Raw genomic sequence first — 27,620 nt, forward strand, 5'->3', positions numbered from 1 at the left:
GCCTCCCAAAGTGCTGGGATTACAGGCATGAGCCACTGCGCCCAACCAAGGTTTGTTTTTTTAAAGACAAGGTCTCACTCTGTTGCCCAGGCTAGGGTGCAGCAGCAGGCATGATCATAGCTCAGTGAACTCCTGTGCTCAAGGGACCCTCCCACTTCAGCCTCACAAGTAGCTAGGACCACAGGTGCACACCACCACACCTGGCTATTTTATTTTATTTTGTTTTATTTTATTTAATAGAGATAAGGGGGTTCTTGATGTTGCCCAGGCTGGTCTGGAACCCCTGGCCTTAAACAATCCTCCCACCTCAGCTTCCCAAAGTGCTGGGATGATAGGCGTGAGCCACCACCTCCAGTTTTGTTTACTTGTTTATTGTTTGAGTTCCTTTCCACCCAGCTTTGTTTACTTGTTTATTGTTTGAGTTCCTTCCCGAGGCAGTACTTTCCAAGAATGCAGGGACATTAACTATCATGTTCACTAAATCATTCCTAGAATTTGGCATATACATTAGTTGTTTCTTAAATATTCGTTGAATGAATGAATGAATAGCTGGGAGTGACAGCAAAGATTCAAACTCATGTTTATCAAATCAAAGGCTGTGCGATGCCCAATATGCCAAAAGCTCTCTGTATTTCCCAATCTGTTATCCCATAGAGCATTGAAGAGATCATGTGTGTGTTAAGAACACAGGCAGTTTCAATTCTGGTTCACCAATGACTGAGAAGATCAGATATAATCAAGGATCAAAATATTCTTTTCCATACAGGTGACTTCAAGTATTCTTCAGTTTTCAAAAAATTCAAAACACCTAAAATTAATCAGACATGTTCTAAAAGAGCAAGGAAAAATTGTGTTCTGTGTGAGACAGCTGTGGAACTGGAAATTACCAAATGATTTCCACTTTTAAGAGATTTGGATCAGGTGGCTTAGAATTAGATTAAAGATAATCAATTCCCTGGAACAATCAATGCCATGCATAACTCTAATCTTCAGAAGGAGCTTTTTGTATTGCTGAGAGGTTGCTCATCTGGTCTTGTTTTTTATCCATACAGAAACCTTGATGTCAATTAGTATTCCACGGTAAATGAAGCTAGATGAGAAAGTGAACCCTTGCTAAATAAATTAGAAGAGACGATAATTAAAGCAGAGATTCTAAACCGTATCAGAGAAGCAGCTCTATTTTCATTTTACCATCACTTCCCTAAAAGCAATATATGGCAGTTTACAGATTACACATGGAAATGAAATATATTAAATTTTGGATTTTTTTTGTGCTTTTGAGGATCAGAATTTCATAATATCTCTTGACTGAAGGAGAGTTAATCTGGGAACAAATAATTTGGCAATCGATACATTAAATTCTAAGATGACAGTTCTCCTGGTCTATAGCCACAAATATCTGGAACATTTGTGGTCTAAACCTGCAGTATAATTTGTACTTCGGATTCACTTCTGGTATACATAGCAGTGTCTATAAATACCTTTCATGTCCAGAATAGAAAGCCTGAGGGAGAGACAGAGGCTAGATATTTGATATTAGAAAAATATTCCAATTCTACCTTTTGCACAGAATTGAATATTTGTAATTGTGTCTTGTAGATATCAAATTAAAAGTATAAGTTTCATTTTAACATTTATAATAGTATACCATCTATGGAGAACAGACAATATGTATTTATATTACACACATTTACATATTCCTAATAAGGTGTCTTTATTTAGTAGACAAATGTTGAACTTTTGCATATTAAAAATTATTACTTTACTCTAGGACTTTATGGAAATTCATATTTGTCTTAAAAAGAAAAATTATTTTATAACGTAATTCATCATTCCCAGATTTAAAAGCTTTCAACATTTAGGGCACATGGGATATTGTATTGTACTTTCTTAAAAGTGAAAAACAGTATCTTCATTTTTTTTTTTTGAGACAGAGTCTCACTCTGTTGCCAGGGCTGGAGTGCAGTGATGGGATCTCGGTTCATTGCAACCTCTGCCTCCTGGGTTCAAGCGATTCTCCTGCCTCAGCCTCCTGAGTAGCTGGGATTACAGGCTCCTGGCATCACACCCAGCTAATTTTTTGTATTTTCAGTAGAGACAGGGTTTCACCGTATTGTCCAGGCTGCTCTTGAACTCCTGACCTTGTGATTCGCCCACCTCAACCTCCCAAAGTGCTGGGATTACAGGCATGAGCCACTGCACCCAGCCTAGTATCTTCATTTTTAACAAGAATGTTTTGTAGGCCAGGTGTGGTGGCCCATGCCTGTAATCCCAGTACTTTGGGAGGCCAAGGGGGCAGATCACCTGAGGTCAGGAATTCGAAACCAGCTTGGCCAACATGGTGAAACATCTCTACTAAACAAACAAAATTAGCCAGATGTGGTGAGGCATGCTTGTAATCCTAGCTACTTGGGAGGCTGAGGAAGGAGAATCACTTGAACCTGGGGGGTAGAGGTTGCAGTGAGCCGAGATCGCGCCATTGCACTCCAGCCTAGGCAACAAGACTGAAACTCCATCTCAAAAAAAAAAAAGAAAAGAAAAAAAGTTTGGTAGCTGAATTGCCATTTCCTTGTTAACATGCATTTTTCTTGAACGTAGGTAATTGAACCTGTCACATTGTGTTATATATATATGCTATTATTAAATTCTGTTGAGAAGGTTTAGTTTTATATATGGCTTATATTTTTGTGATATTTGATTTTATGCATTACTATTTAGTTATTACAATCTAATAAAAATGTGGCCAATTGATTTTCTTTTTTAAAGCTCTCCACATTAAAATATGTCTGTACTTTTACGTTTTGATTGTGGTCATTGAAATAGCCCTTTAAAGAGAGCTTTTCTTCTTATATTGTTTCTTATGAAGGGTTGAATTTTAATATCACATCAATACTTGCTTTTTTCATTTAATCTGTGAAAATGAATTTAATTTCAGCGGTAAAATTGACAGCATCCATTTTTATCTTTAATTAACTTTTCAGTTTGGCTTTCATCTTAAAGGCTCACAGCAGAATTTATCACCAAGCCATAATAGAAGTGCTGAATGGGAGATTCAGAGAAGCTGACTAGCTCTGAATTTAGCTCAGTTGACCCCATTATAAAAAAGAAAAGTGAACAACATTGATATAAAAGACAACTCATTAGGCCATACCACTAACAGATGACAATGTTTATTTTTGATTTCCGCTATTTATTTGGCCTCCGAATTCCCTTTCCATGCACTCTCTTTTTAACTCCAAAGCACCAACTGCCCTTTACTTAAGGGTTTTGTAAGTATGAAAGTACATCAGAGAATAATTGCTACATAAATAATAATAGCTAGCATCTATTGCATACTCAAGCACTGTGCTAAGGACTTTATTAACTTTATATTCTGTGAGGCAGGTTTTATGGCACTGTTTAAAAATTAGTAATGGGGCTTAAAGAGATTAACTTTAGTTTAGTGAATGGTTAAGTGTTTGAAGTCAGGTCACCTGGATTTGAATCCCTGCCCACTATTTTCTAGCTTGCTAGCTCTGGGATCTTGGGAAAACCAGTTAGGATTCATATATTCAGTGAAAGCAACGAGCAGAGGGAGTACAGGACCCAACTTAGTTAGAGAGATTGCTTTCATACAAGAAGTGACAATAAGCCCAGTGCTGGAGGAGGAGTAGGAGTTAGGCAAAGCAGAGGAGGAGGAGGGGTGGGGAGAGATTAGTCCAGGCAGAGGAACAGCATGTGTGAAGGCCCTAGAGCGGGACTGGGCTTGGTGGTTCCTGTCCTGAAGGGACCCATGTGGCTGGAATTTAGTTTGCAAAGGGGAGGGGTGTGATGCGGAGTTTGTGAGCATAGCGGGGGGCGGGGGGCCTCTAAAAATCATGACAAGGACTTGGGATTTTGTTTCTGTTTGAAGACAATCACTCAGGCTGCCATCTGCAGAGTGTGTTGGAGGATCCAGGGAAGGAGACCCAGAGAGAGGCTGGGGCAGGAGTCTAAGATAGAGATGCATTTGAATAAAGTAGGAGTGGAAAGGATATACAGGAGATGGATTCAAAATAAATTAAAGGCTGGCCAGGTGCGGTGGCTCATGCCTGTAATCGCAGCACCTTGGGAGTCGAGGCGGGTGGATCACCTGGAGTTCCAGACCAGCCTGACCAACATGGTGAAACACCATCTCTACTAAAAATACAAAATTAGCTGGGCCTGACGGCGCATGCCTGTAATCTCAGCTACTTGGGAGGCTGAGGCAGGAGAATCACTTGAACCCGGGAGGCAGAGGTTGCAGTGAGCTGAGATCGCACCATTGTACTCCAGTCTGGGCAACAAGAGTGAAACACCTTCTTAAAAATAAAATAAGTAAATAAATAAATACATTCCAGGTAAATAGCACTTAGGGTTGAATTAGAATTGGTGGGTGAAGTAGAGGGAGGAACTAAAGATGACTTCCAGTTTTCTAGCTTGAGTAATTAGTCAGATGGTGGTAGCATTGATTGAGATGGGAAGGCTAAGAGGATAACATGGTTTGGGGACATCTTAAGCGACATATCTAAGTGACTATAATGTAAAGTACATAGTCAAATACACTGGAGCTCAGAGGCGAGATCAGCACTTATCTGTGTATGAATCTGGTCATCATCAATATATGGATGGTATTTACAGCCAGGGAAATGGATAAGATCACTGAGGGAGGAAGTTTACAGAGACAGGAGAATAGGTCCCAGATGTGAGCCTCTGGAATTTCCAACAGGCAAAGCTTGGGTCAAAGAGGAGGAACCTGCCAAGAGAACTGAGAAGGAGTTGGCCAAAACAAGGATAATAAAAGTACTACTCCCATAATATTGAGATTAAATGAACTAGCATATTAAACAGTGTTTAACTTCTTACAGTCCCCTTACTTAGCAGTGTTAATTTAATTATTAAATTCTACTTTCTATGACAAGGTACTGACTGGCCAGTGGGTATTGTAAAGGTGAATAAGACATAGCCCCGCTGGGTATGGTGGTTCACACTCCTAATCCCAGCACTTTGGGAGGCTGAGGTGGGAGGATCTCTTGAGCCTGGGAGTTTGAGACAAGCCCAGACGACATAGTTAGACCTTGTCTCTACCAAAGAAAACCAAAGAAACAAACAAAAAAAATCAAAACTAAAAAAATTAGCTGGTTGTAGTGGTGCACACCTGTAATCCCAGCTACTTGATAGGCTGGGGAGGAAGGATCGCTTGAGTTTGAGCCCAGGAGGTTGAGGCTGCAGTGAGCTATCATCACACTGCTACACACTCCAGCCTGGGCAAGAGTAAAATCCTGTCTCTACTAGGAAAAAACAAAAACAAAAACAAAAACATAGCCGCTAGACTGAGAAACCCATTATCTAGTAGAGAACATAATTATAGAGAAATAGATAAAGAGAAGGCAAGTGGCATTTGAAATGAGCCTTGAAGAAAGGGTGGGTTTAGATATTCAGAAAAGGGGAGAAGGAAGGACAAGTGAAGACAGCAAAGTGTAATAAAAATTCCACCATCTTCAGAGGAAAATGTGTCTGGGATGCAAGAACTGTGTAATAGTCCCTTTGGCTAAGTCTCAGAAAGTTGGTAGATAGAGGCCACTTTGGGGGAACTTTGTAGGCGGTGGCTGCAGCAACAGCAGCAATTTTCATTATCATTTGATCAGCTAATGTCTCCTAGCAGTGTGAAGATGTCTGTTACCAGAATCAGGTGTAGCACCACATCCAGCAAACATGAGAAATTGGCATATCCCCCTGGAAAAACCATCTAAGATGTAGACGTTATATTCTGATTATTTGCTTGGATTTTAAAATGCCCTACAAATGACATGCTTTGCCTTTCACTTAATAGCGACAATTAATAGTGTTTTTCATAGATTATGTAAATAACCATCATTCTCATGATTATTGATATAACATCTAGGAGTTCCAATTATACTTCCAGTGGCTCCACTAACAACCATTTCATTCCAGTTTTGCCACTGACAGGTACTGTGACCTTCAGCAGTTATTCAATTCCCGTTTCAAATCAATTAGCTGTAAAAGCAGAATAACACTTTAAAGTCATCCAAACACTGTTAGGATGAATTGCATAAGTGCCTATAAGTCCCATAAATTCTTCAGAGTAAAACATAAATTTGCAGTGAAAAGATGATAGGTACTGTCTTTCATTTCTGTGCAGAAGTACAATTAATTACTAACCCTAACTGGGGTTAACCACGTCTTGTGCATTCCTTTTCTGTGGCCCCTTTCTGTAAGTCCTGCTTAAACAGATTGGCTCCATTGGATGTAATTTCCATTTTTCTAGCTGTAGTTGGACCTAAGAAGTTGGACCGTCTTCACTGAATTTTGCCGTTTAGATTCTTTGCAACCAGGTTTAGTTTTTCACAGATTTACTAGTCTGGAGGTTGGAGTGAAATTTCTGCTCACAGTGAGTCTTAGAGGTGTCAACTCCACAAAGCATACTGTGAAGAGTCAGCGGCTCCCTCTGCCACTGAAATTTAAAGATAATTCGCCTGAATCCCTTCAGTCAAATGAACCTCTCTAATCAATTATGGACAGAGAGGATGAAATATAGGGTCTGGAGGGATTTGAGACGGGTTTCCAGCAGTCAGCACCAATCTCCACTGGAGCTGCTAAGTGTCTGTAGCAGATAGCGTCACTAATATTTACAAATGTTAATTGATGGCAACACGGAGGGTGATGCCCACGTTTGAGGCGACTGCATATCATTTCCGGGGATGGCTTGAGTGTCAGAGCTGTACCTTCCCGAGTCCTCTAGTTTATCTGCCTCGGTTCCTCGTTTCCAGACGAGGAAACAGGCCCAGAGAGGAAGGTGACTTGCCCAGGGTTGCCTCGCTGGGCCACAACACAGGTCTCCTGGTGGGGACCCCTTGGCTGGCACGACAGCCCCAGAAGGCAGTCAAGCTGCGACTGGTACTTCCTGGTGAGAAAGACTTGAGTGGGCAGCGGGGCCCATGGAGAACTCTGCAGCCCGGAGCAAGTCCCCCACCACTGTGATTCTGCCCCAGCTTCCCGCTTGTTTCCTTCGCAGCTCTGATACAACTCGGAATTACTTTATTTACATTTTCTGTCAGCTGGGAGCATTCTGTCCCTCTGCTTCCCTTTTGGTGCTGAGCACAGAGCAGACATAAATGAATAGCTGTTATCTTAAGGTGTGCAGTGACTTGGCCAAGGACACCCGGTGGTTAGAGTAGGACGCGCCTGCGATGCCAGCCTAGAGTCCTTGCCTTCCTGTAACTCTGCTCCAGGTCGCACCTGCCAGAAGGAAGGCCTGGAGGCGGGGTCCAGGGCGATGGGGCGGGGCCAGGGTTGGAAAAGGAGGAGCTAGGAGCAGACAGGGTTGGGCCAGAGGCGGGGCCGGGGGGGAAAGGCCTGGTGGGGATCGGAGGCGGGGCTATGAGTAGACCGGACAGGGCCAGAAGGAACAAGGCGGGGATTGGGCGGGGCAAGAGAAAACAGGGGCGGGGCCGGGGTGGTTCTGGGCGGGGTCAGGCGCCGCAAGCTTCTACAAGCGTCCCGAGCCCGCCTGAAGCTGCTAGGCTGAAGCTGCTGTCCCGGCGGGATCTGAGGAGCGGAGCGGCCCCTCTGCTGCGTCTGCCCTCGTTTTCTCTCACGACTCACACTCGGTGCTCCATCCCCCAAGAGTCCGCGTTCCCCGCACGGCGGTCGAGAGGCGGCTGCCCGCGGTCCCGCGCGGGCCCGGGGCGATGGCGGCACGGGGGTCTGGGCCCCGCGCGCTCCGCCTGCTGCTCTTGGTCCAGCTGGTCGCGGGGTGCTGCGGTCTGGCGGGCGCGGCGGGCGGCGCGCAGGGAGGTAAGCCCGGGCGGCAGAGGTGCGGGGCGGGGCGGGGGGCCGCGGGCCAGAGCGGGGACTGGCCCGGCCCCCAACCGCGGTGCCCAGGAAGCCGCCAGGCCACGGCCGCCGGAAAACCTGGTTGCGAGGCGAGGTGGGTTTTTTTCTCCTGGGGGCTTGGAGTGAGGTTTCAGTTTAAATGCCCAGATTTGCTCATTTAAATGCAGAGAAAAGCCACTTGGGTGGGTTTTCGTTGTTGTTCCACGACCTGCATCGCTGGAGACTACGAGGCTGGCTTAGCGTGTACTTCCACACAACTTTTTCAGTAAAAGATGCCGCTGTTGTCCAGTAGGGCTTTCCTGTCGTGGTGGCAGCCAGGCTTACCACTTTGTTGCCTATTCACGGGATATAGAGACTCTGGGTTTTATTCTAGGGGTTGGGACTTATCTTCCACCTCCTGCCCGCCTCTTCCCCAATTCCTGTCCACCACCCACCGCAGCATTTGAAAACCTTCCCTTTCGCTGGAGATGAAAAGTGTGTGTTGTAGCGGGCTAGGCGGCCGACTTCCCTGGCTTCTGGGCTAATCGTTTGCATCCAAAGTTCCTCACTAGCTCCTTAGAGCACAGCTTTTTTCAGCCTGATGTTTTTCAAGAGGTTTTGGACAGGAATGGAAACAACAAAAGAAATCGCGTAGTCCTACATGTTTCAAGTGCCTGGGAAAGTTTTAGAGTCAGTTCTCTCAGTACCTTGAAGAAAAATACGTTTGTGGAGCAGCTATGGTGTGATCTAAACATAGAAAAGCTAAGCATCCGTTAAGCAAGATATGATTGCAGAAGTTCACTACGTCTGTATTTCAGGTTTTATGAGTGAGTTTCTTAAATAGGGGAAATGTTGCAAGAACCTTTTCTTGCCTTTCTTTGTTAAGGTTTTTAATCTATGGCTCCTGATTTTAGGAAGTAATAAGACTAGAATAAGTCATTGCAGGATGTATTGCTTAGTGTAGACCGAAGAGAAATAAGATGGAGGGTGATTTAAACAAATTAAGAGAATCCTGGGCAGAGAGAGTTAAACAGAAAGAAAGGAATGTGATGTTGGAGCCAGGCATTTAAATTATGGCTCTGGTGCATCCTGCGTGTACAAACTTCTCTCAGCTCTTTTCCTTCTTTAAGAAATGGGGGGTAACCGTGCTTACCTCTCAGAGTTATTTTGAGGATTAAATAATGCATATAAAATGCCAGGCACAGTGTCTGACACTCGAGAAAATGGTAGTTCTCTACCCCTTTTGATGAAACTGAACTTTAAAAATCTGTTTCATTTCTTTTAATATAAAACACTGTAGCCAAGCGTTAAATAGTGTAAATAGCTATCTCCCTTCATGCATGGTGTTCAGTAACAAAGTGAAATTGATTAGTTCCTACTTTCTGCCCCACTTAGTTAATATCTCTCTCATAATAACCATCTGGTTGTATTGCACTTATGTTTCCTCCTTGTTCCACGTGAGCTCCTTAAGAACTGTGATTCTTGTTTATCTTTGTATCCCCAACACCTACCTTACTGTAGGAGCCCAGTGAAGGTTTGCAGAAGGAAGGAGTGGAACAGTATTACCTCTCTGGATATTAGTTTCCCCATCTGTTTGGTGAGGGGCCATTAAAGGATTCCCCTTTCCACCTCGTAAATTGTAAGATTCTGTGTGCTCTTAGAAGTGATCATCTTGAAAAACAAAGTGATATTGAATGGATGATGTAATTGCACACTTGCTCTTAACTGTTAATGTGCATTTGTGTACAGCTGTCGTTGCATGTGGGTGGTTGAAAGTACTGTCTGGAAATAGGAGACCTGCCACTCACTGTCTATGTTTCCTTGGATGTATTACTTGACCTTGCTAATTCTTTATTTCTCTCTCTTTAAAATGAAAGGGTGGTAGTAGATGTTTTTTAAGTCAACTTTAAGTTTTTTAAGTTCAAGTATTTACCTTTATTTTTACAATTTATTGTTTTCATATTCGTCTTAGGTTCTTAATAGTAACCTTTCTCTATGGTTTTCTGTGAGCCAGTCCCCAGGTAAAGAGAATATCTAGACAGCCAGCAGCCATTATTTGACTGATGAACAGTCACAGAGCTGTGGAGAGTGGCTCAGGAGACAATTAAAGTATAATAAAGTATAATGAACTAGTACATTAAGATAATACAAGCATTTTAAACTGACCTGTGATTGGGACAGTGATTATGGAAGTTAGATAATCATTAACTATCTAATTATATTTCTTAGCTATGTGACATTTGAAAGCTGATGGTCATATTTCTTAGCTGTGTGACATTTAATTTTTTTATTTTTTTTTTAAATTTTACTTTAAGTTCTGGGATACATGTGCAGAACGTGTGGGTTTGTTACATAGGTATACATGTACCATGGTGGCTTGCGGCACCTGTCAACCTGTCATCTAGGTTTTAAGCCCTGCATCCATTAGGTATTTGTCCTAATGCTCTCCCTTCCCTTGCCCCCAACCTCCCAGCAGACCCCGGTGTATGATATTCCCCTCCCTGTGTCCATGTATTCTCATTGTTCAATTCCCACTTATGAGTGAGAACATGCGGTGTTTGGTTTTCTGTTCCTGTCTCAGTTTGCTGAGAATGATGGTTTCCAGCTTCATCCGTGTCCCTGCAAAGGACATGAACTCATTCTTTTTTGTGACTGCACGCTATGTGACATTTTAAATGGTTGAAACTTAATTAGTATATGTAGTGGCTGAAAATAAAATAGGAAAATAAAATAATTCGTAGAAAATGAGAGCTATCAAAGATTTTTTTCCTCTCAGCTTTAGTCATTTTCATTAACATTTTCAGAAGCTAACAGAAGTACACACATAGTGACTGTCAGTTTTACTTTTGTTATGTATGTCCTTACATAAACTTTATACACAATTTAATTTGCAATTTAAAATTATTTTGATTTCCAAGAAATACTAAATATGCTGTATGAACTAGACTGAGCAACTGGAGGGCAGGATTTCATTTGTCTGTGTATTTCCTGATACATTGCAGATGTACCTGTATTTATTTATTTATTTATTTTTATTTTATTTTATTTTATTTTTTGAGACGGAGTCTGGCTCTGTGGTCCAGACTGGAGTGCAGTGGCATGATCTTGGCTCACTGCAAGCGCCGCCTCCCGGGTTCACACCATTCTCTGCCATTCTCCTGGCTCAGCCTCCCGAGCAGCTGGGACTACAGGCGCCCGCCACCTCACCCGGCTAATTTTTTGTATTTTTTAGTAGAGACGGGGTTTCACTGTGTTAGCCAGGATGGTCTTGATCTCCTGACCTCGTGATCCACCCGCCTCGGCCTCCCAAAGTGTTGGGATTACAGGCGTGAACCACCGCGCCCGGCCGTACCTGTATTTATTAATGTAGCATATGGGCTGAACTCTGAGGTTTTCAGTCAATTGTAAGAATAGCTTTTTTAAAGGTTGAGTTCATGTCCTTTGTAGGAACATGGATGAAGCTAGAAACCATCATTCTGAGCAAACTATCGCAAGGATAGAAAACCAAACACTGCATGTTCTCACTCATAGGTGGGAATTGAACAATGAGAACACTTGGACACAGGGTGGCGAACATCACACATGGGGGCCTGTTGTGGGGTAGTGATGGGGAGGCATAGCATTAGGAGATATACCTAATGTAAATGATGGGTTAACAGGTGCAGCACACCAACATGGCACATGTATACATATGTAACAAACCTGCATGTTGTTTGTTATGCAGAACTTAAAGTATAATAATAAAAAAAAATAAAAAAGGAAAAATATCAGCATTGATATAAAGGAATTAATGCCCCAGATCATTAATTCTTGGGCTTCAGAGTGTTTCTGAAATAAAAATTTGCTTATAAAAAATAGCATTTTTTTCAACCTATAATCTACAAATTAGATCTAGCAAGTAATTTTTTATAATTAGGACTTGAAGTTTTAGTTCAGTAATTTCAGTACAGAACATTTTTTTCTAATAGCATTATTTTTCTTCTCAAAGCATTGGAATTAAATTATCAGATGATAGTTTAAGTTCACTCATAAACAAGCATGTCTACTGTTAGAGTTGTTAAATACTGGAATTTTTTTTTTTTTTTTTTTTTTTTTTGAGACAGAGTCTGACCCACCTGCCTCGGGCTCCCAAGTGCTGGGATTACAGATGTGAGCCACTGCGCCCGGCCTGGAATTGTTTTTGCAAGAAGTTTGGAATTTGTTTCTTTAGCCATCTGTTCCACAAAACAGCATGGGTATAGTGTTTTTTTTTTTTTTTTTTTGGAGACAGAGTCTCGCTCTGTCACCCAGGCTGGAGTGCAGTGGCATGATCTCGTCTCACTGCAGTCTCTGCCTCTGGGTTCAAGTGATTCTCCTGCCTCAGCCTCCCAAGTAGCTGGGATCTAATTTTTGTATTTTTAGTAGAGATGGGGTTTCTCCATTTTGGCCAGGTTGGTCTCGAACTCCTGACCTCTGGTGATCTGCCTGCGTCGACCTCCCAAAGTGTTGGGATTACAGGCGTGGGCCACTGTGCCTGGCCTGGGTATAGTTTTATAATGACAACATGATGGAAAGGATTATTTAAAATTATCCTTTTCTGTTCTATGATGAAAAATGTTAATTTAGATGTTTTGTTCTCCTTTTGAGGAAACATGATGTTGTTTGTCCTACTATGTTTATTTATTTATTATTTTTACTGAGGCAGAGTCTTGTTCTGTCACCCAGGCTGGAGTGTAGTGGTGTGATCTTGGCTCACTGCAACCTCTGGCTCCTGGGTCCAAACGATTCTTGTGCCTCAGCCTCCCGAGTAGCTGAGATTACAGGTGTGTACCACCACACCCAGCTTATTTATTTATTTATTTATTTATTTTAGTAAAGACAGGGTTTCACCATGTTGGCCAGGCTGGTCTTGAACTCCTGGCCTCAAATGATCCACCCACCTTGGCCTCGCAAAGTGCCAGGATTACAGGCATGAGCCACCACGTCCAGCCCCTCCTATTGTGTTTCATTCAGTGACTTCATGCTCTTCTCTTCCAAAGTGTGATTATAAAATATAGCCTTTTACCAGTAAAAATAGGAGTTAAATATGAATATTTGAATTCTGACAAAAAAGATGATATGAACTTTTAGGTTTTATTTTTCTCTGGTTTTATTTTCATTTTTATTTTACAGTCAACTCTCTATATATATGGAATTAGGCAAAACTCTTTCCTCTAGGTCAGGATTTCTCAACCTCTGAAATTTTGTACTGGATAATTCTTTGTTGTCAGAGAGGGGGCGTCCTGTGCCTTGTAGGATGTTTAGCAGCATACTGGTTTCTAGCCATGAGATGCCAGTAGCACCCACTGAAAAATGTCTCCAGACATTGTCAGATGTGCCCTGGGGGCAAAATTGTGCTTCACATTTGCTACCCCTTGAGAGCCACTTCTCTAGGTCTTGTTGACCAGGGCTTCTGAAACTTAGATGTACACAGGAATTCCCTGAGAATGCAGATGCTGATCCAGTAGGTCAGAAGCAGGGCCTGAGACTCTGCATTTCTAACAAGCTCCCAGGTGATGTCAATACTGTTGAGTCAGTGTATCACAATTAAATAGCGAGGTTGTAGAAAATTCCACATTCATACCATTGGGTAAACTCTCAAGGGAAACTGATGACAGTAATTATGAAAATAGTGAATTTACAGTGAATTGTAGCCCAAACAATGTAAGGTTAATAGAAGCTAAGAAAACAAGCATTATCCTGCTGTCTTAACAAAGCAGCTGTCTTCACTTTTCCATATTTTCTTCCAGTGCTTAGTATTCATTCATAATTGGACATCTCTAAGGGGGAAATTGGCAAGCGTCTTTTCAAGGTCATACAGGCAACCTCATGCACCATTAGGTGTTTTATTCCATAATACTGTAAATATACTAGCTCGTAATACATATTTATTGCCTGTTGAGAGATCTATAGCCCCAAGTTAAGATAATGAACTCTGCATTTACTTGATCTGATGATGCTCAGCGTTTTTTTTGTTTGTTTGTTTTTTAAGTGTGCAAGTTGTCTCATCTCCTTGAGAACTATTGACTGCACCTAAATTAATACCACCTAAGGTCATTCATTTTCTTACTGCAAGTGTTCTGAGAGTCAGGGTAAGATATTAAGTTTACTAAAGCATAGCAGTTGCAGTGTAACTTTATCCTATAATTCTGTGATAAAAATCAATATAAAATATAATGAAAATCCTAGAGTGAAAAAAAATCCCTCTATATTTTATCTGTAATACTTAAAATAATGATTGGTAAGCATTCTTGTTTGTCACATGGAAAATGTTGAATATAGTACGCATTTCCCCTCGTTTACAAATGGTTATGTTCACTGCTTTATCTTGCCGTTGCTTAAAATAGCCCTCCTAGGACTGCTGCAAAGAGGATTTTTTTTTCAAAAGAGTTCAAGTCACTTTTTGCTAACTTATAAAAAGATACAAGGAGACTTCAGGGGTAGATTAACTGCTCCAGGAATGCCTTGATTATTAATTGGGGAGGTATAATATACATCACTCTTCAAATCTTTTTTAGATATGTTATCTTATTTCCTTCTTATGGCAGCCTGTGAAGAAGAAAAGGAAGCTATTGGCAGCACCTAGCAAGATTTAAAATGTGCATCCCCTTGACTCAGCAGTTTTACTTCTGAGAATCATTGCTATAGAAATCTTTGCATCAGTATGGAAAAAGAGATTTGTTAATTATAGCATTTTTCCCATTGTAGCATTATTAGAAATAACTAAAAACTGAAGAGTATAAATGCCAATCAGTGGTGCAATCTTAAATAAAGTCTGATGCACCTGCAATGAAGATCACTTTGCAGCTTATGAAGGAAGACTGGAGATAGTTGGACATCTACTGGTATATAATTTATACAGTTTTGTTTTGTTTTGTTTTGAGATGGAATTTCGCTCTTGTTTTCCAGGCTGGAGTGCAGTGGCATGATCTCGGCTCACCGCAACCTCTGCCTCCCGGGTTCAAGCGATTCTCCTGCCTCAGCCTCCCAAGTAGCTGGGATTACAGGCATGCATCACCAGTCTGGCTAATTTTGTATTTTTAGTGGAGACAGGGTTTCTCCACATTGGTCACGCTGGTCTCGAACTCCCGACCTCAGGTGATCCCCTGCCTCAGCCTCCCAAAGTGCTGGGATTGAGTACAGGCATGAACCACCACACCTGGCTGGTATATAGTACTGAATGAAAAAAAACAAGTTGCAGAACTTAGAGGAAAACATGTTTCCATGTGTGAGTGAGCATGCATGTAATTTAAAATATCTACACATCAAAATTAACAATGGTTACCCTTGGAGGGAAGGGGAAGGAGAGGAGGAGAGGGAGAATTCTTACTCTTTTTTTTTTTTTTTGAGATGGAGTCTTGCTCTGTCACCCAGGCTGGAGTGCAGTGGTGGGATCTCAACTCACTGCAAGCTCCGCCTCCCGGGTTCATGCCATTCTCCTGCCTCAGCCTCCCCAGTAGCTGGGACTACAGGCGCCCGCCACCTCGCCCGGCTAATTTTTGTGTTTTTAGTAGAGATGGGGTTTCACCTTGTTAGCCAGGATAGTCTCGATCTCCTGACCTCATGATTCGCCCACCTCGGTCACCCAAAGTGCTGGGATTACAGGCGTGAACCACCGCGCCCGGCCAGAATTCTTACTCTTTATGAGCTTCTGGATTTGAATTTTGACAGTGATCACACATTACTTTTGCAATTATAGCATTATTTTGAGAAAAACCAAAATAAATCTGGGTCTGAGGTCTACTTCTGCTGCTTATTAGCTACTGGTGTTACGACAGTGGTTTGCAAAAAGGGTCAGTTTTGCTCCCCGCTCACCAACATTTGGCAATGTCTGGAGACACGATTGGTTGTCACGTGGGGCGGTGATATGTCTAGTGGGTAGAAGCCAGGGATGCTGCTAAACATACAGGGCACAAGACAGCCCTCCAAAACAAATAATTGTCCAGCCCAAAATGTCATTAGTGCCAAGTTGAGAAATCCTGTGTTAGACTGCAGTGGTGTTGGAATATGCAGATGATGCACTGTGCAGTGGCAGGGGCGCCATTCTCACCGTGGGGTGTAGTTTGCATAGCCATAGAATTATAAGTATGATATAATAAGGTAAATAAATGTGCAAGTTTGTACCCCAGGAAGACAGCACCAGGTCTTTGTTTTCTGCTCTCCCTCCGGCATCTGGCACAGAGGTTGGCACAGTAAGCAGCTAGTTGACATTTGTTGAATTAATGAATGAATTGAACGAGATGTCACATTAGGCTCTAGTGTGGCTAAGTTGTAGCAGATGCTAAATATTTAAGAATAATTTATGGCAAAAACTTAAAATTATAGTTAATGTCTGTTTTTATCTGCAGGTTAGCTAAAGACTGCTAATATCCACATTTGGCTGCTGACCATGTTGGTTGACTTTTTTTCCAAATCATTACCTTTTGATAAGAAAATCATGATTCTTCATGGAAAAATGCCAGAGCAAAGCACTATCAAATATTCCTAGAATTTTTTTTTTTTTTTTTTTTTTTTTTTTTTTGACAGAGTTTCACTCTGTCACCCAGGCTGGAGTGCAGTGTTACAGTCTCGGCTCACTGCAACCTCCACCTCCCAGGTTCAAGCGATTCTTCTGCCTCAGCCTCCTGAGTAGCTGGGACTACAGGTGTGTGCCACCACGCCTGGCTAATTTTTTTGCTTGTGTTTTTAGTAGAGACAGGGTTTCACCATGTTGACCAGGATGGTCTCAAACTCCTAACCTCATGATCCGCTCACCTCGGCCCCCAAAGTGCTGGGATTACAGGTGTTGAGCCACCGCGCGCGGCCTAGAATTGGTTTTTTAAATCCTCAGTGGGAGGCCAAGGCAGGCGGATCACCTGAGGTTGGGAGTTCGAGACCAGCCTGACCAACATGGAAAAACCCCGTCTCTACTAAAAATACAAAATTAGCCGAGTATGGTGACTCATGCCTGTAGTCCCAGCTACTCAGTATACTGAGGCAGGAGAATTGCTTGAACCTGGGAGGCGGAGGTTGCGGTGAGCTGAGATTGCACCAATGCGCTCCAGACTGGCCAACAGGAGCGAAACGCCGTCGCAAAAAAAAAAAAAAAAAAAATCCTCAGGTATCTTTTTGGCTACATACTATATTTAGTGAAGAAGATTTTTTTTTAAAAAACTTAAACTACTTAGACACTACCCAACATAGTAAGATAATGTACTTTATTTCATTTGATCCAGATGAGAGTGAAGCAGATAAGCAGAGGTTCTCCTTTGTATTAATGTTTTATAATGGAAAAATAAAAATGTTCACAAGAATGGTCCAATGTAATGAATTAAAAAGTCGTTGCCATACCCATTTAACAATTATTGACATATTGCTAACAGATATCCTTATTTTATATAGGCTAGAAAATTATGGGCCAGACGCGGTGGCTCACACTTGTAATCCTAGCACTTTGGGAGGCCGAGGCAGGTGGATTTGTTGAGCTCAGGAGTTCAAGACCAGCCTGAGCAACGTCTCTACAGAAAAATACAAAAACCTTAGCTGGGCATGGTGGTGGCAGGAGGATTGCTTGAGCCCAGGAGATCGAGGCTACAGTGAGCCAAGATCGTGCGCTGTACTCCAGCTTGGATGACAGAGTGAGACCCTGTCTAAAAAAAAAAAAAAAAAAAAAAAAAAAAGGGAAAAGAATAAAAAATGTGGGTTATGGAGGTTAACAGCTAATTAATGGTGCCAAGTATTCAAATTAAGGTTTTCAGCTTTGCAGTTCTGTGTCCTTTCCTTTCCACCATACTAAAACTAAGAAGCAAGGTTACATTTCTTTGAAAATAAATGTGGTTTCACCAAACGATTTGACTGTGATTTTTTTTTTTAAATGTCATTCTCCCAGTTCCTCAAACTTTAGGCAATGAATGATAGAGTTAAAATTGAATTTGTAAAACCAAAATATAAATATATAAAAGTGTTAGTGATATTACTCTCTACACATTTATACCTTTGTTAGGTATTCAGCTTAGTTTTTCTCTTAGCAGCTGTACTTTTAACTACTTTAGAAGAATTATCCCATTACATTTTTTTTTTGTTCTTATCCTATTTTTCATGTGCTTCACTGCTTGGTTTCCTTTGTTTTTCTGAGATATGTGGTTTATATGCTATTAGCAGGTTGTATTATAATTACTATTATTTGGTTTCAAGAATAGAGACTTGAGGAAAGCTTTATAGTGACCCATCATTGCACTGTGTTAAGAGTACCCAATGCCACAAGCACATTCTTCCTTTGTATTTTTGCAAAGTTCCATTGGCTAGGACTGTCTGGAGACAATCTTTGTTGGTCTGTCGGTTACCGTTACTTTAGCAATCATTTATGGAAGAATAAGAACGACCCTGTGCTGGCACTTATATCTACACTTTTAGCTAATCCTTACAATAACCTTATAAGGGAGGTACTTTTTTTATAGCTATGTTACAGATGAAGAAAAGTCATCTGCAAAGTTGAGTAACTTATTTGTCTTTTTGGTTATAGCCAATCCTGTTAGGTGTGAAGTGCTATTTCATTGTGGTATTGATTTGTGTTTTCCTGATGGCTAAAGGTGTTAAGCATCTTTTCATATACTTACTGGCCTTTCATTGGAGAAATGTCTAAGTTAATTTAGATTTCTTGCCCTTTTAGAAATTGGATTATTGAATCTTTTTATTATTGATTTTTATAATAGTTCTTTATATATTTTAGATACAAGTCCCCTATCAGATATATGATTTGCAGATATTTTCTCTGGGTTGTATATCCTTTTGATGTAACGGATCTTTTTAAATCAAGTTTTTTGTTTTGTTTTTTTTTTGTTGTTGTTTTTGAGATAGGGTCTCTCTCTGTCTCACTGGCTGGAGTGCAGTGGCACAATCTTGACTCACTGCAACCTCTGCCTCCGGGTTCAATAGATCCTCATACCTCAGCCTCCCTAGTAGCCGGGACCACAGGTGCGCACTACACGCCCAGCTCATTTTTGTGTTTTTGGTAGAGACAGGGTTTCGCCATGTTGGCCGGGCTGGTCTCGAACTCCTGGCCTCCAGTGATCCATTTTCCTCGGCCTCCCAAAGTGCTGGGATTACATGCGTGAGTCACTGCGCCTGGCCCAAGTCAACTTTTTTTTTTTTTTGAGATGGAGTCTCGCTGTGTCATCCAGGCTGGAGTGTGGTGTCGCAATCTTGGCTCACTGCAAGCTCCGCCTCCCAGGTTCAAGCGATTCTCCTGCCTCAGCCTCCTGAGTAACTGGGACTACAGGCGCCCACCACCAGCCCGGCTAATTTTTTGTATTTTTAGTAGAGACGGGGTTTCACCGTGTTAGCCAGGATGGTCTGGATCTCCTGATCTCGTGATCCGCCCGCCTCGGCCTCCCAAAGTGCTAGGATTACAGGTGTGAGCCACCGCGCCCGCCCCTAGTCAACAATTTTTAAGACAAGAAAGGGGAAGAAAACTAAAATGTAATAATGTAATAAGGCCGGGCGTGGTGAATCTTATAGCACTTTGGGAGATTAAGGCAGGAGGATCGCTTGAACCCGAGAGTTCAAGACCAGCCTAACCTGAGCTACAAAAAGAGACCCTGTCTCTACAAAAAATAAAGAAATTAGCTGGGTGTGGTGGAACATGCCTGTAGTTCCAGCTGTGTGGGAGCTTGAGATAGGAGGGAGGCTGAGGTGGGACGATTGCTTGAGTCCAGGAGTTCCAGGCTGCAGTGAGCCATGATGGCGCCACTGCACTCCAGTCTGGGTGACAGGGCGAGACCCAGTCTCAAAAAAAAAAAAAAAAAAAAAAGCCATTACTGTCATCAGCGTATATGTAGTGCTATAGCGATGCCAGAAAAATGTTCATTTTGAATAGGATGAGCAAATGTTAACTATTTAAAACAACTTCTAAAAAGAACTTTTCCATTTAATTCAGTTTATTTAGAATTTAGCTCACATATAGTGTCAGTCTTTCCTGCTGGACTGTAAATGTCGATGTTGTCTGTTTTGTTTACCAGTATGTTCCCAGTGCCTGTCTGATAAATGTTTGTTAAATTAATGAATAAGTAAACATCAAAGTGGGCTAGAGCTATTGGGGGTGTGGCATTCATTAAGTTAATCTAGAAAGTTGTCACAAGATGGAAGGTGTTATTGTGACAAGAGCATGAAGCCAAGGGTGCCCCTCAGAGCTCTGCAGTTAATGAGCTCTGTAGCAGCAACCCTTCTGGTCATACATATATCCTGATTTGTAAAATGAGGGGATGCATTGGATTGTCTCCTTTTTAACATGCTGAGGTTTGTGAACAGTGTAAACTTAAAACATTTAGAGCCAGATAAAAAAGCATGACCACTAAGAATTTAAGTGCACTATCAAGGTTTTATGCTAAAATACCTTTGACATTTGCACCAGACACTGCTATAAAGTGTCATAAGAAAATGGTATTTCTAGTATGGGATGTATTGTGAAGATATTCACAAAGCAGTATCTTGAAGATTCTCATTAGGTAGAATGTTGAGATTAATTTAGTATTTTATTTATACCCTGGCTACTTTCTTTCAAACAAGATTTGAGATAGCAATTCAAGCTAGTTTTTTTCCCCACTCAGGCAAAAGTTCCTTAGATGCTATTGAAAGACATTTTAGGCTGGGTGCAGTGGCTCACACCTGTAATCCCAGCACTTTGGGAGGCAGAGGCAGGCAGATCGCTTGAGCTCAGGAGTTTAAGACCAGTCTGGGCAACATGGTGAAACCCATCTCTACCAAAAATATGAAAAATTAGCCAGTTGTGGTGCATGCCTGTGGTCCCAGTTACTCAGGAGGCTGAGGTGGAAGGATCGCTTGAGCCCAGGAGGTCGAGGGCTGCAGTGAGCCAAGATGGCACCATTGCACTCTAGCCTGAGTGACAGAGACCCTGTCTCCTAAAAAAAGAAAAAAAAAAAAAGATTTTATTTATTAATACTTTTATCTTTTAACCCTTAAATTTTTGGTATTTCAGGAACTATAATTAGGATTAGAAGAGAAGAAATGGTTCAATAATGCTATTTTAACTTGAAGCTCTAAAATTAATGGCTTTTAAACAATAAGAATGACTCTAGTGTATAATTTTCTAAATGAGTCTAAATATCTTCAATGCTGTGCATTTCAGCATAAGGAGATTTACAGGTGTCACCACACAAACTCCATAGTATTTGAAGATTAAACTAAGTATCTTAAACTAGTTACTGCCCGGCGCAGTGGCTCACGCCTGTAATCCCAGCACTTTGGGAGGCTGAGGCGGGTGGAACACCTAAGGTCAGGAGTTCAAGACCAGCCTGACCAGTATGGTGAAACCCATCTCTACTAAAAATACAAAAATTAGCCAGGCATGGTGGAGTGCACCTGTGGTCGCCGCTACTCGGGAGGCTGAGACAGAGAATCACTTGAACCCGGGAGGTGGAGGTTGCAGTGAGCCGAGATCACACCACTGCACTCCAGCCTGGGCAACAGAGCGAGATTCCATCTCAAGATAAATAAATAAAAAATAAAATAAATATTTTTTAAAAATTAAACTAGTTATTCAAGGAAGCAGGACACAAACTCTTGAGGAGTAGGTTATTTATGAAGAACTAGACAGCAAAGGAGAACTGGGAAATAGGTTTCCTTGAGCTAGAGTACCCGGGTATTCGTTCATATCTCTGCGTGGAAAACATGGTCTGTCATCATAAAGAGAAGATTTTGTGAAAGTGTTAATTTCTCTGCAACCATTTCTTTTAGGTTGGAGAAGAACCATCACTAGCTACTGTAATCCTTGTGCGTATATTTGCTGATTAATAAGCCAGTGACATTTTTGTTTCAAGTAAAAGTGTTTTTTTTCATAATATCATTAGTCTTAAGTAAATGTCATGCTTGCATTTTATACATTTCACATTTCCTTAAGTGATCCCAGGCCAGACAACACTGAAAACTCATTTCTTCAGAGAGGCTTATTCGAGCTCTGTAGGAGTATAAACATAACTGTGATCCCCAAATCTAACCAGTCTTTGGCCATGGTATCTAAAACATTTTATATTTTGACTTTTTTTTTTTTTTAACAACTTAGGTCCTAAAATATATTTTTTTGGAAGAAAAAAGTTTATTTTAGTATATTTAATGGCACATGTTTCCTGATTTTTGAACAGGAATTCCTCCTCTTCATTTTACATTGGGCCTTGTGAATTATTTAGCCAACCATGTTCACATTCACACACAAGCATACATACGTACATACATTTGTTTATTTGTTTTTTGAGACAGAGTCTCGCTCTGTTGGCCACGCAGAGTGCAGTGGCATACTGTAGGCTCACTGCAACCTCTGTCTCCCGGACTCAACCTATTCTCCTGCCTCAGCCCCCTGAGTAGCTGAGATTACAGGCGTGTGCTGCCATGCCTGACTAATTTTTGTGTTTTTAGTAGAGACAGAGTTTCACCATGTTGGCCAGATTGGTCTCAAACTCCTTACCTCAGGTAATCTGTTTGCCTCGGCTTCCCAAAGTGCTGGGATTACAGACATGAGCCACCGCCTATTTATTTTCTTACTGATCTTGAAATAAACCTTTCTTGACTCTTTATCCTCAGTATCCCTATATCAGCGTAACTTTTGAAAGAGGTCATTCCTGTGTTTGCACTCTGTCTTAAACATACTCCAAGTCATCTCTCTTCTCTTCCCGTAGATGGCGTTTGTTAGATTCACCGTCTACCTCACTGTTGCTAATCCAGCACTCAGTTCTCAGCTGCCTCTCCATGGCTCATGAGTAGCATCAACAGATTGGGAGGCTCAACCCTTCTTGCTACATTTTCTTCATTTAGCTTCTAGGACAGCATGCTGTCTGCTATCTTTGAGTTCTTCCTTCCTTATTCCCTAAAAAGCAGTTTTATACAAATGTTTTATACAAATATAACAATATATTATACAAATATAGTAGCAAAGTATGTCAAAGCTGAATAAGTCACTCAATATTTATATATTTCATATTAAGATTATGCCAATAAGGTCAGGCACAGTGGCTCACATCTGTGATCCCAGCACTGTGGGAGGCTGAGGTGGGCAGATCACCGAAGGTCGGGAGTTCAAGACCAGCCTGGCCAACATGGTGGAACCTCGTCTCTACTGAAAATACAAAAGTTAGCCCGGCGTGGTGTTGGATACCTGTAGTCCCAGCAACTCGGGAGACTAAGGTGGGAGAATTGCCTGAATCCCAGTGGCAGAGGTGGTGATGAGCCAAGATTGCACCACTGCACTCCAGCCTGGGAGACCAGGTGGGACGCCGTCTCAAAAAAAAAAGGTTATGCAAATTAAAGCAATTTTAACATTTATAATTGATAAATGAACTTTGCTTTAATGTATCTGTTTTCTAGGTTTAGAATTTCAAGATAAGTCCTGCCGCCCTGGCAATTTAAAAGCTTTTATTATTTAGATTTGAAATTATTCTGTATTGAGTACTGAATGTTTCTTAAGAAACTCAGCATATTCCATAGTCAGTATAATTTAAGACATATCTGAGCCAGAGAGTCCCTTATTCGATCAGAAATACTTATATTAATACTTCATTTTAAAAGCTGCATTAATAATAGCCTAAGTTGTAGTTTGGTTCATTATTAATAATGCTGAACTTTTTTTTTCCTTTTTTTTTTTTTTTTTTTTGAGACAGTCTCTCTCTGTGGCCCAGGTTGGAGTGCAGTGGCCCGATCTTGGCTCATGGCAACCTTTGCCTCCTGGGTTTGAACTTTTGTTTGAAAGTATAGGGATCTGGTGGGAGAGAAGCCAGTACATTAACTTTTAGAAATTTGTTATACAGGATTATCTGAACCTTCTTCTATTGCAAAACATGAAGATAGTTTGCTTAAGGATTTATTTCAAGACTACGAAAGATGGGTTCGTCCTGTGGAACACCTGAATGACAAAATAAAAATAAAGTTTGGACTTGCAATATCTCAATTGGTGGATGTGGTAGGTGTGCGTATCCTTCTATACTCAATTTCTCACAGATTTAGTGAGAGCCTGATGTGTGGCCAGGCACTGTGCTAGGCACCAAACTATAAAACTATATTTTATAGTTTAGAAACTGTTTATCTCAATTTGGTAATTATAAGTCTATCTTTAACAAATTCAAAGATCTAAAACATTGTATATTCCTTAAATGTGTTAAAAAGTCCAAAAATAGAGTGGTAGATTCTTTTTTTTTTTTTTTTTTTGAGACGGAGTCTCGCTCTGTCGCCGGGGCTGGAGCGCAGTGGCGGGATCTCAGCTCACTGCAAGCTCCGCCTCCCGGGTTTACGCCATTCTCCTGCCTCAGCCTCCTGTGTAGCTGGGACTACAGGCGCCCGCCACCTCGCCCGGCTAGTTTTTTGTATTTTTTTAGTAGAGACGGAGTTTCACCGTGTTAGCCAGGATGGTCTCGATCTCCTGACCTCGTGATCCGCCCGTCTCGGCCTCCCAAAGTGCTGGGATTACAGGCTTGAGCCACCGCGCCCGGCCGAGTGGTAGATTCTTAGGACCTAAAAGTATCACAAGAGATCATTATCTTGGGCTCACACTTAAAACATTTCAGAAATTTTTCCATGTGACATTCATCAGTAGAATAAGTTCCCTTGATAAATTGTTCTTATTGCCAAGGGATTCTATCTATTTAAACTAAAACATTCGTGCTAATTTTTAAACTAGTTTCTTCTTGTTCTGAACGTGTAAATCAATAATTATTTCCCTGTTGTGTTCCCAGAATAACCAAGTATATGTATACATATATATATGTATGTTTTAAAATAACATTTATAGATGTGCTTTGTGTTCTGATTACAGAAGCAATGGGTGATTTTTGTAGAGAATTTGGAAAGGGCAAAAAATTACAAATGAGAAGTTAAAAATTGACTGTAATCGTACTACCCGGAGATGACTAATTTTAATAATTAGTTGTGTTTCTTGCCAGACTTTCTTTGTGTGTATGTTACAAAATTGTAATAATATTTTAGAAATAATTTGATTACTGCTTTTTCTCTACTATGACATAATGAACATTTTCCTATGTTATTACATGCTCTTCAAATGTAATTTTTAATGGTTACATATTTCATCTATTATTTATTTAAGCATTCTCCCATTTTGAACAGAAACTTGTTTCCAATTTTTCTTATTATAATTAACAACGATGAATATATTTGTATACAAATGCCTGAACATCTCCTTTCCTTAAGAAAGGCAGTTAGTGAACCAAAGGATATACCTTTTTCAAAGTCTATATCTATGTCATCTAACTGCTTACAGAAAGGTTAATGAATATATATGGACTGTGCACTCAACCTTTGGCTAGTCAATATGGGGAGATTTTAAATGAAAATAGGAAAGTGGAAAAGTAAGGTGGTGGCCAGGCACCGTGGCTCACGCCTGTAATCCCAGCACTTTTAGAAGCCAAGGCGGGTGGATCACTTGAGGTTGGGAGTTTGAGACCAGCCTGGCCAATATAACAAAACCAGATTTCTACCAAAAATACAAAAATTAGCTGGGCGGTGGTCTGTGCCTGTAATCCCAGCTATTCAGGAGGCCAAGACAGGAGAATCGTTTAAACCCTGGGAGGCAGAGGTTGCAGTGAGCTGAGATTGTGCCACTGCACTCCAACCTGCGCAACAGAGCACGACTCTGTCTCAAAAAAAAAAAAAACCCAGGAAAATAAAAGTAAGGTGGGTGGGGCTTGCTCTCAAAGATCTTTCTGGTTGAGGTCATTGGCACACAACTGGTGTAGAAAACTGTAGCACTAACTCATGATACCAGAAAGAGCTGGGAATTCAGATCTTGATGAATGACCTTATCAAAGAAGGTAGGGTAGATGAGGTGGCACCTGAGCTGGCTTTGTAGGAAGTGTAGGGTTTGACATGGTAGAGAGGAAAAGTATTTAAGTACAAAGGAACAATATAATCGTACGTATGATAACTGAGCCTTGCTGTACAGCTGTTTAGATCAAAAGATGAATGTTAGGAGCCCTGGCATACAGGAGTGGTCTGACTGGATGGTGGAGAAGATGAGGAGGATCCCTGCATGCCACTTTGTCTTTGCTCCTGCCATGTTTACTTCTTGGGAGAGCTTTCCAACCGGCACTAGCCATTTATTATTCAAGACCAAATTCATTTGTCAGACCCTTTGTGAAATCTTTCCAGACTGCATAAGACGGCCTCTCCTGTGTTCAAACTTTTTTTTTTGCACTTTAATATGGTGCCCATTACACTCACTGGTACTCATGTGCTCTGGCATTTCATCTTCAAAACTGGGTGAGCTTTATTCCTTGTATCTGTCCTAGAGCCTAGTACCGTATCTGGTACATAGTAAATGCTGAATGAGTGAGAGACCTGATAGGCAACAGACATGATCAAAGCAGTACTTTCAGAAGATCAGTAAAACAGTAATGTACATGATTTTGAGGAGTGAAAGAGAGACTAGAAGATGAGAGGCAAGTTAGAAGACCACACAGAAGGAGCAGGACTTGACCACTGAATATGGAGGGAGGCATCACATTTTGAAGCCTAGGTGATTAGAGTGGAAGAGTAACACATTTGAAAAATACTGTTGGCCGGGCGTGGTGGCTCACGCCTGTAATCCCAGCACTTTGGGAGGCTGAGGTGGGCAGATCACGAGGTCAGGAGATCGAGACCATCCTGGCTAACATGGTGAAACCCTGTCTCTACTAAAAAATACAAAAAAATTATCCAGGCATGGTGGCAGGTGCCTGTAGTCCCAGCTACTCGGGAGGCTGAGGCAGGAGAATGGCGTGAACCCGGGAGGTGGAGCTTGCAGTGAGCTGAGATCATGCCACTGCACTCTAGCCTGGGTGACAGAGTGAGACTCCATCTCAAAAAAAAAAAAAAAAAAAAAAAAAAGAAAAAGAATCTTCATTGTTATGGGAGTAGGGCAGAGAAGATGATGAGTTTGATTGTGGTTTGAGGTGTTAATCCCAAAGAAAATGTTCACTAGCTTTTGGGAAGTCAAGACTGGCTCTGAGATGACAGATGAGAACAAGGATGTCCATCTGGAATTGCTGGCTTGGAGGTGACTGTTGAAAACTTTGATGAGTTTTTTTGTTTTTGTTTTTGCCCTTGCCTCTCACCTCCCACTTTGATGAGTTTTTAAAGTTAGTGGGAAGAGCAGGAACCTGATCCTTGAGGAACATTTGTAGAAAGTGGTAGAAGGAAGGGCTAATCAAGCAGAGAAGTTGGAGAAGGGTTGCTTCTTGAGAGAAGAGCCCAGAAAATGAAATGTCAGTGACTACGAACATGGAAGAGGACTGGAGTCAGGGGAGATGAAGGGTGAGGGCCCTGGAGATGGAGAATGGAAAATTCACTGAATTGTGTCTGAGCTATTTTAGGTTCCTTTTATCGCTAAGCTCCCTGGAATCATATTTGGTGGATTCCTACCTTATTTCCCACATATTCTGTCTTTTTTTTTTTTTAAATCTCATTTTTGGCTTGTTTTGATTTTAAAGATACAATCTTTTTATAAGTATGATTACCCCTGAAACTCTTCTGCTATGCTTACACTTGTAGTTAACATTTTTCCATTTATTAGTGGTTTCCTCCTGGGGATCATCCTACATTTGTCTGTCCGCATTTTAACACCTCTGAAATCATGATGTGTCTTATAATTCATGGCAGCTTGAAATTCATTGATAGCTTTTTTTCCTCCTCTTAGTGCTAAGCACATAAAATAATACTGTGCTTATATCTTAGACTGCATCTTAAATTTGAGGAAATATAGTAGTTGAGATGATTAATGTTAAATGCAAAAATGCCAA

General features: G+C 41.3%; 1 protein-coding gene across 9 annotated transcripts in view; it reads left to right on the forward strand.

The window, feature by feature from the left end:
- The first annotated feature begins 7,386 nt into the window (after positions 1 to 7,386).
- Positions 7,387 to 27,620, forward strand: part of CHRNA5 (cholinergic receptor nicotinic alpha 5 subunit) — a 29,534-nt gene continuing 9,300 nt past the window's right edge. For 3 of the 9 annotated variants that reach the window (XR_012415241.1, XM_073996495.1, XM_045395881.3), the window contains exons 1-2: positions 7,510 to 7,815; positions 23,643 to 23,794. Coding sequence is in view for 5 of the 9 variants with exons in the window: in XM_073996495.1 (XP_073852596.1) it covers positions 7,710 to 7,815; positions 23,643 to 23,794 (258 nt within the window). In the remaining 4 variants the exon portion in view is untranslated. Of the gene's footprint in view, positions 7,816 to 23,642; positions 23,801 to 27,620 lie in introns of all 9 variants that reach the window. The other 6 variants (XM_073996494.1, XM_045395880.3, XM_073996498.1 and 3 more) reach the window with 3 other exon arrangements.

The sequence above is a fragment of the Macaca fascicularis genome, chromosome 7, assembly GCF_037993035.2.
Source record: "Macaca fascicularis isolate 582-1 chromosome 7, T2T-MFA8v1.1".
NCBI lineage: Eukaryota > Metazoa > Chordata > Mammalia > Primates > Cercopithecidae > Macaca > Macaca fascicularis.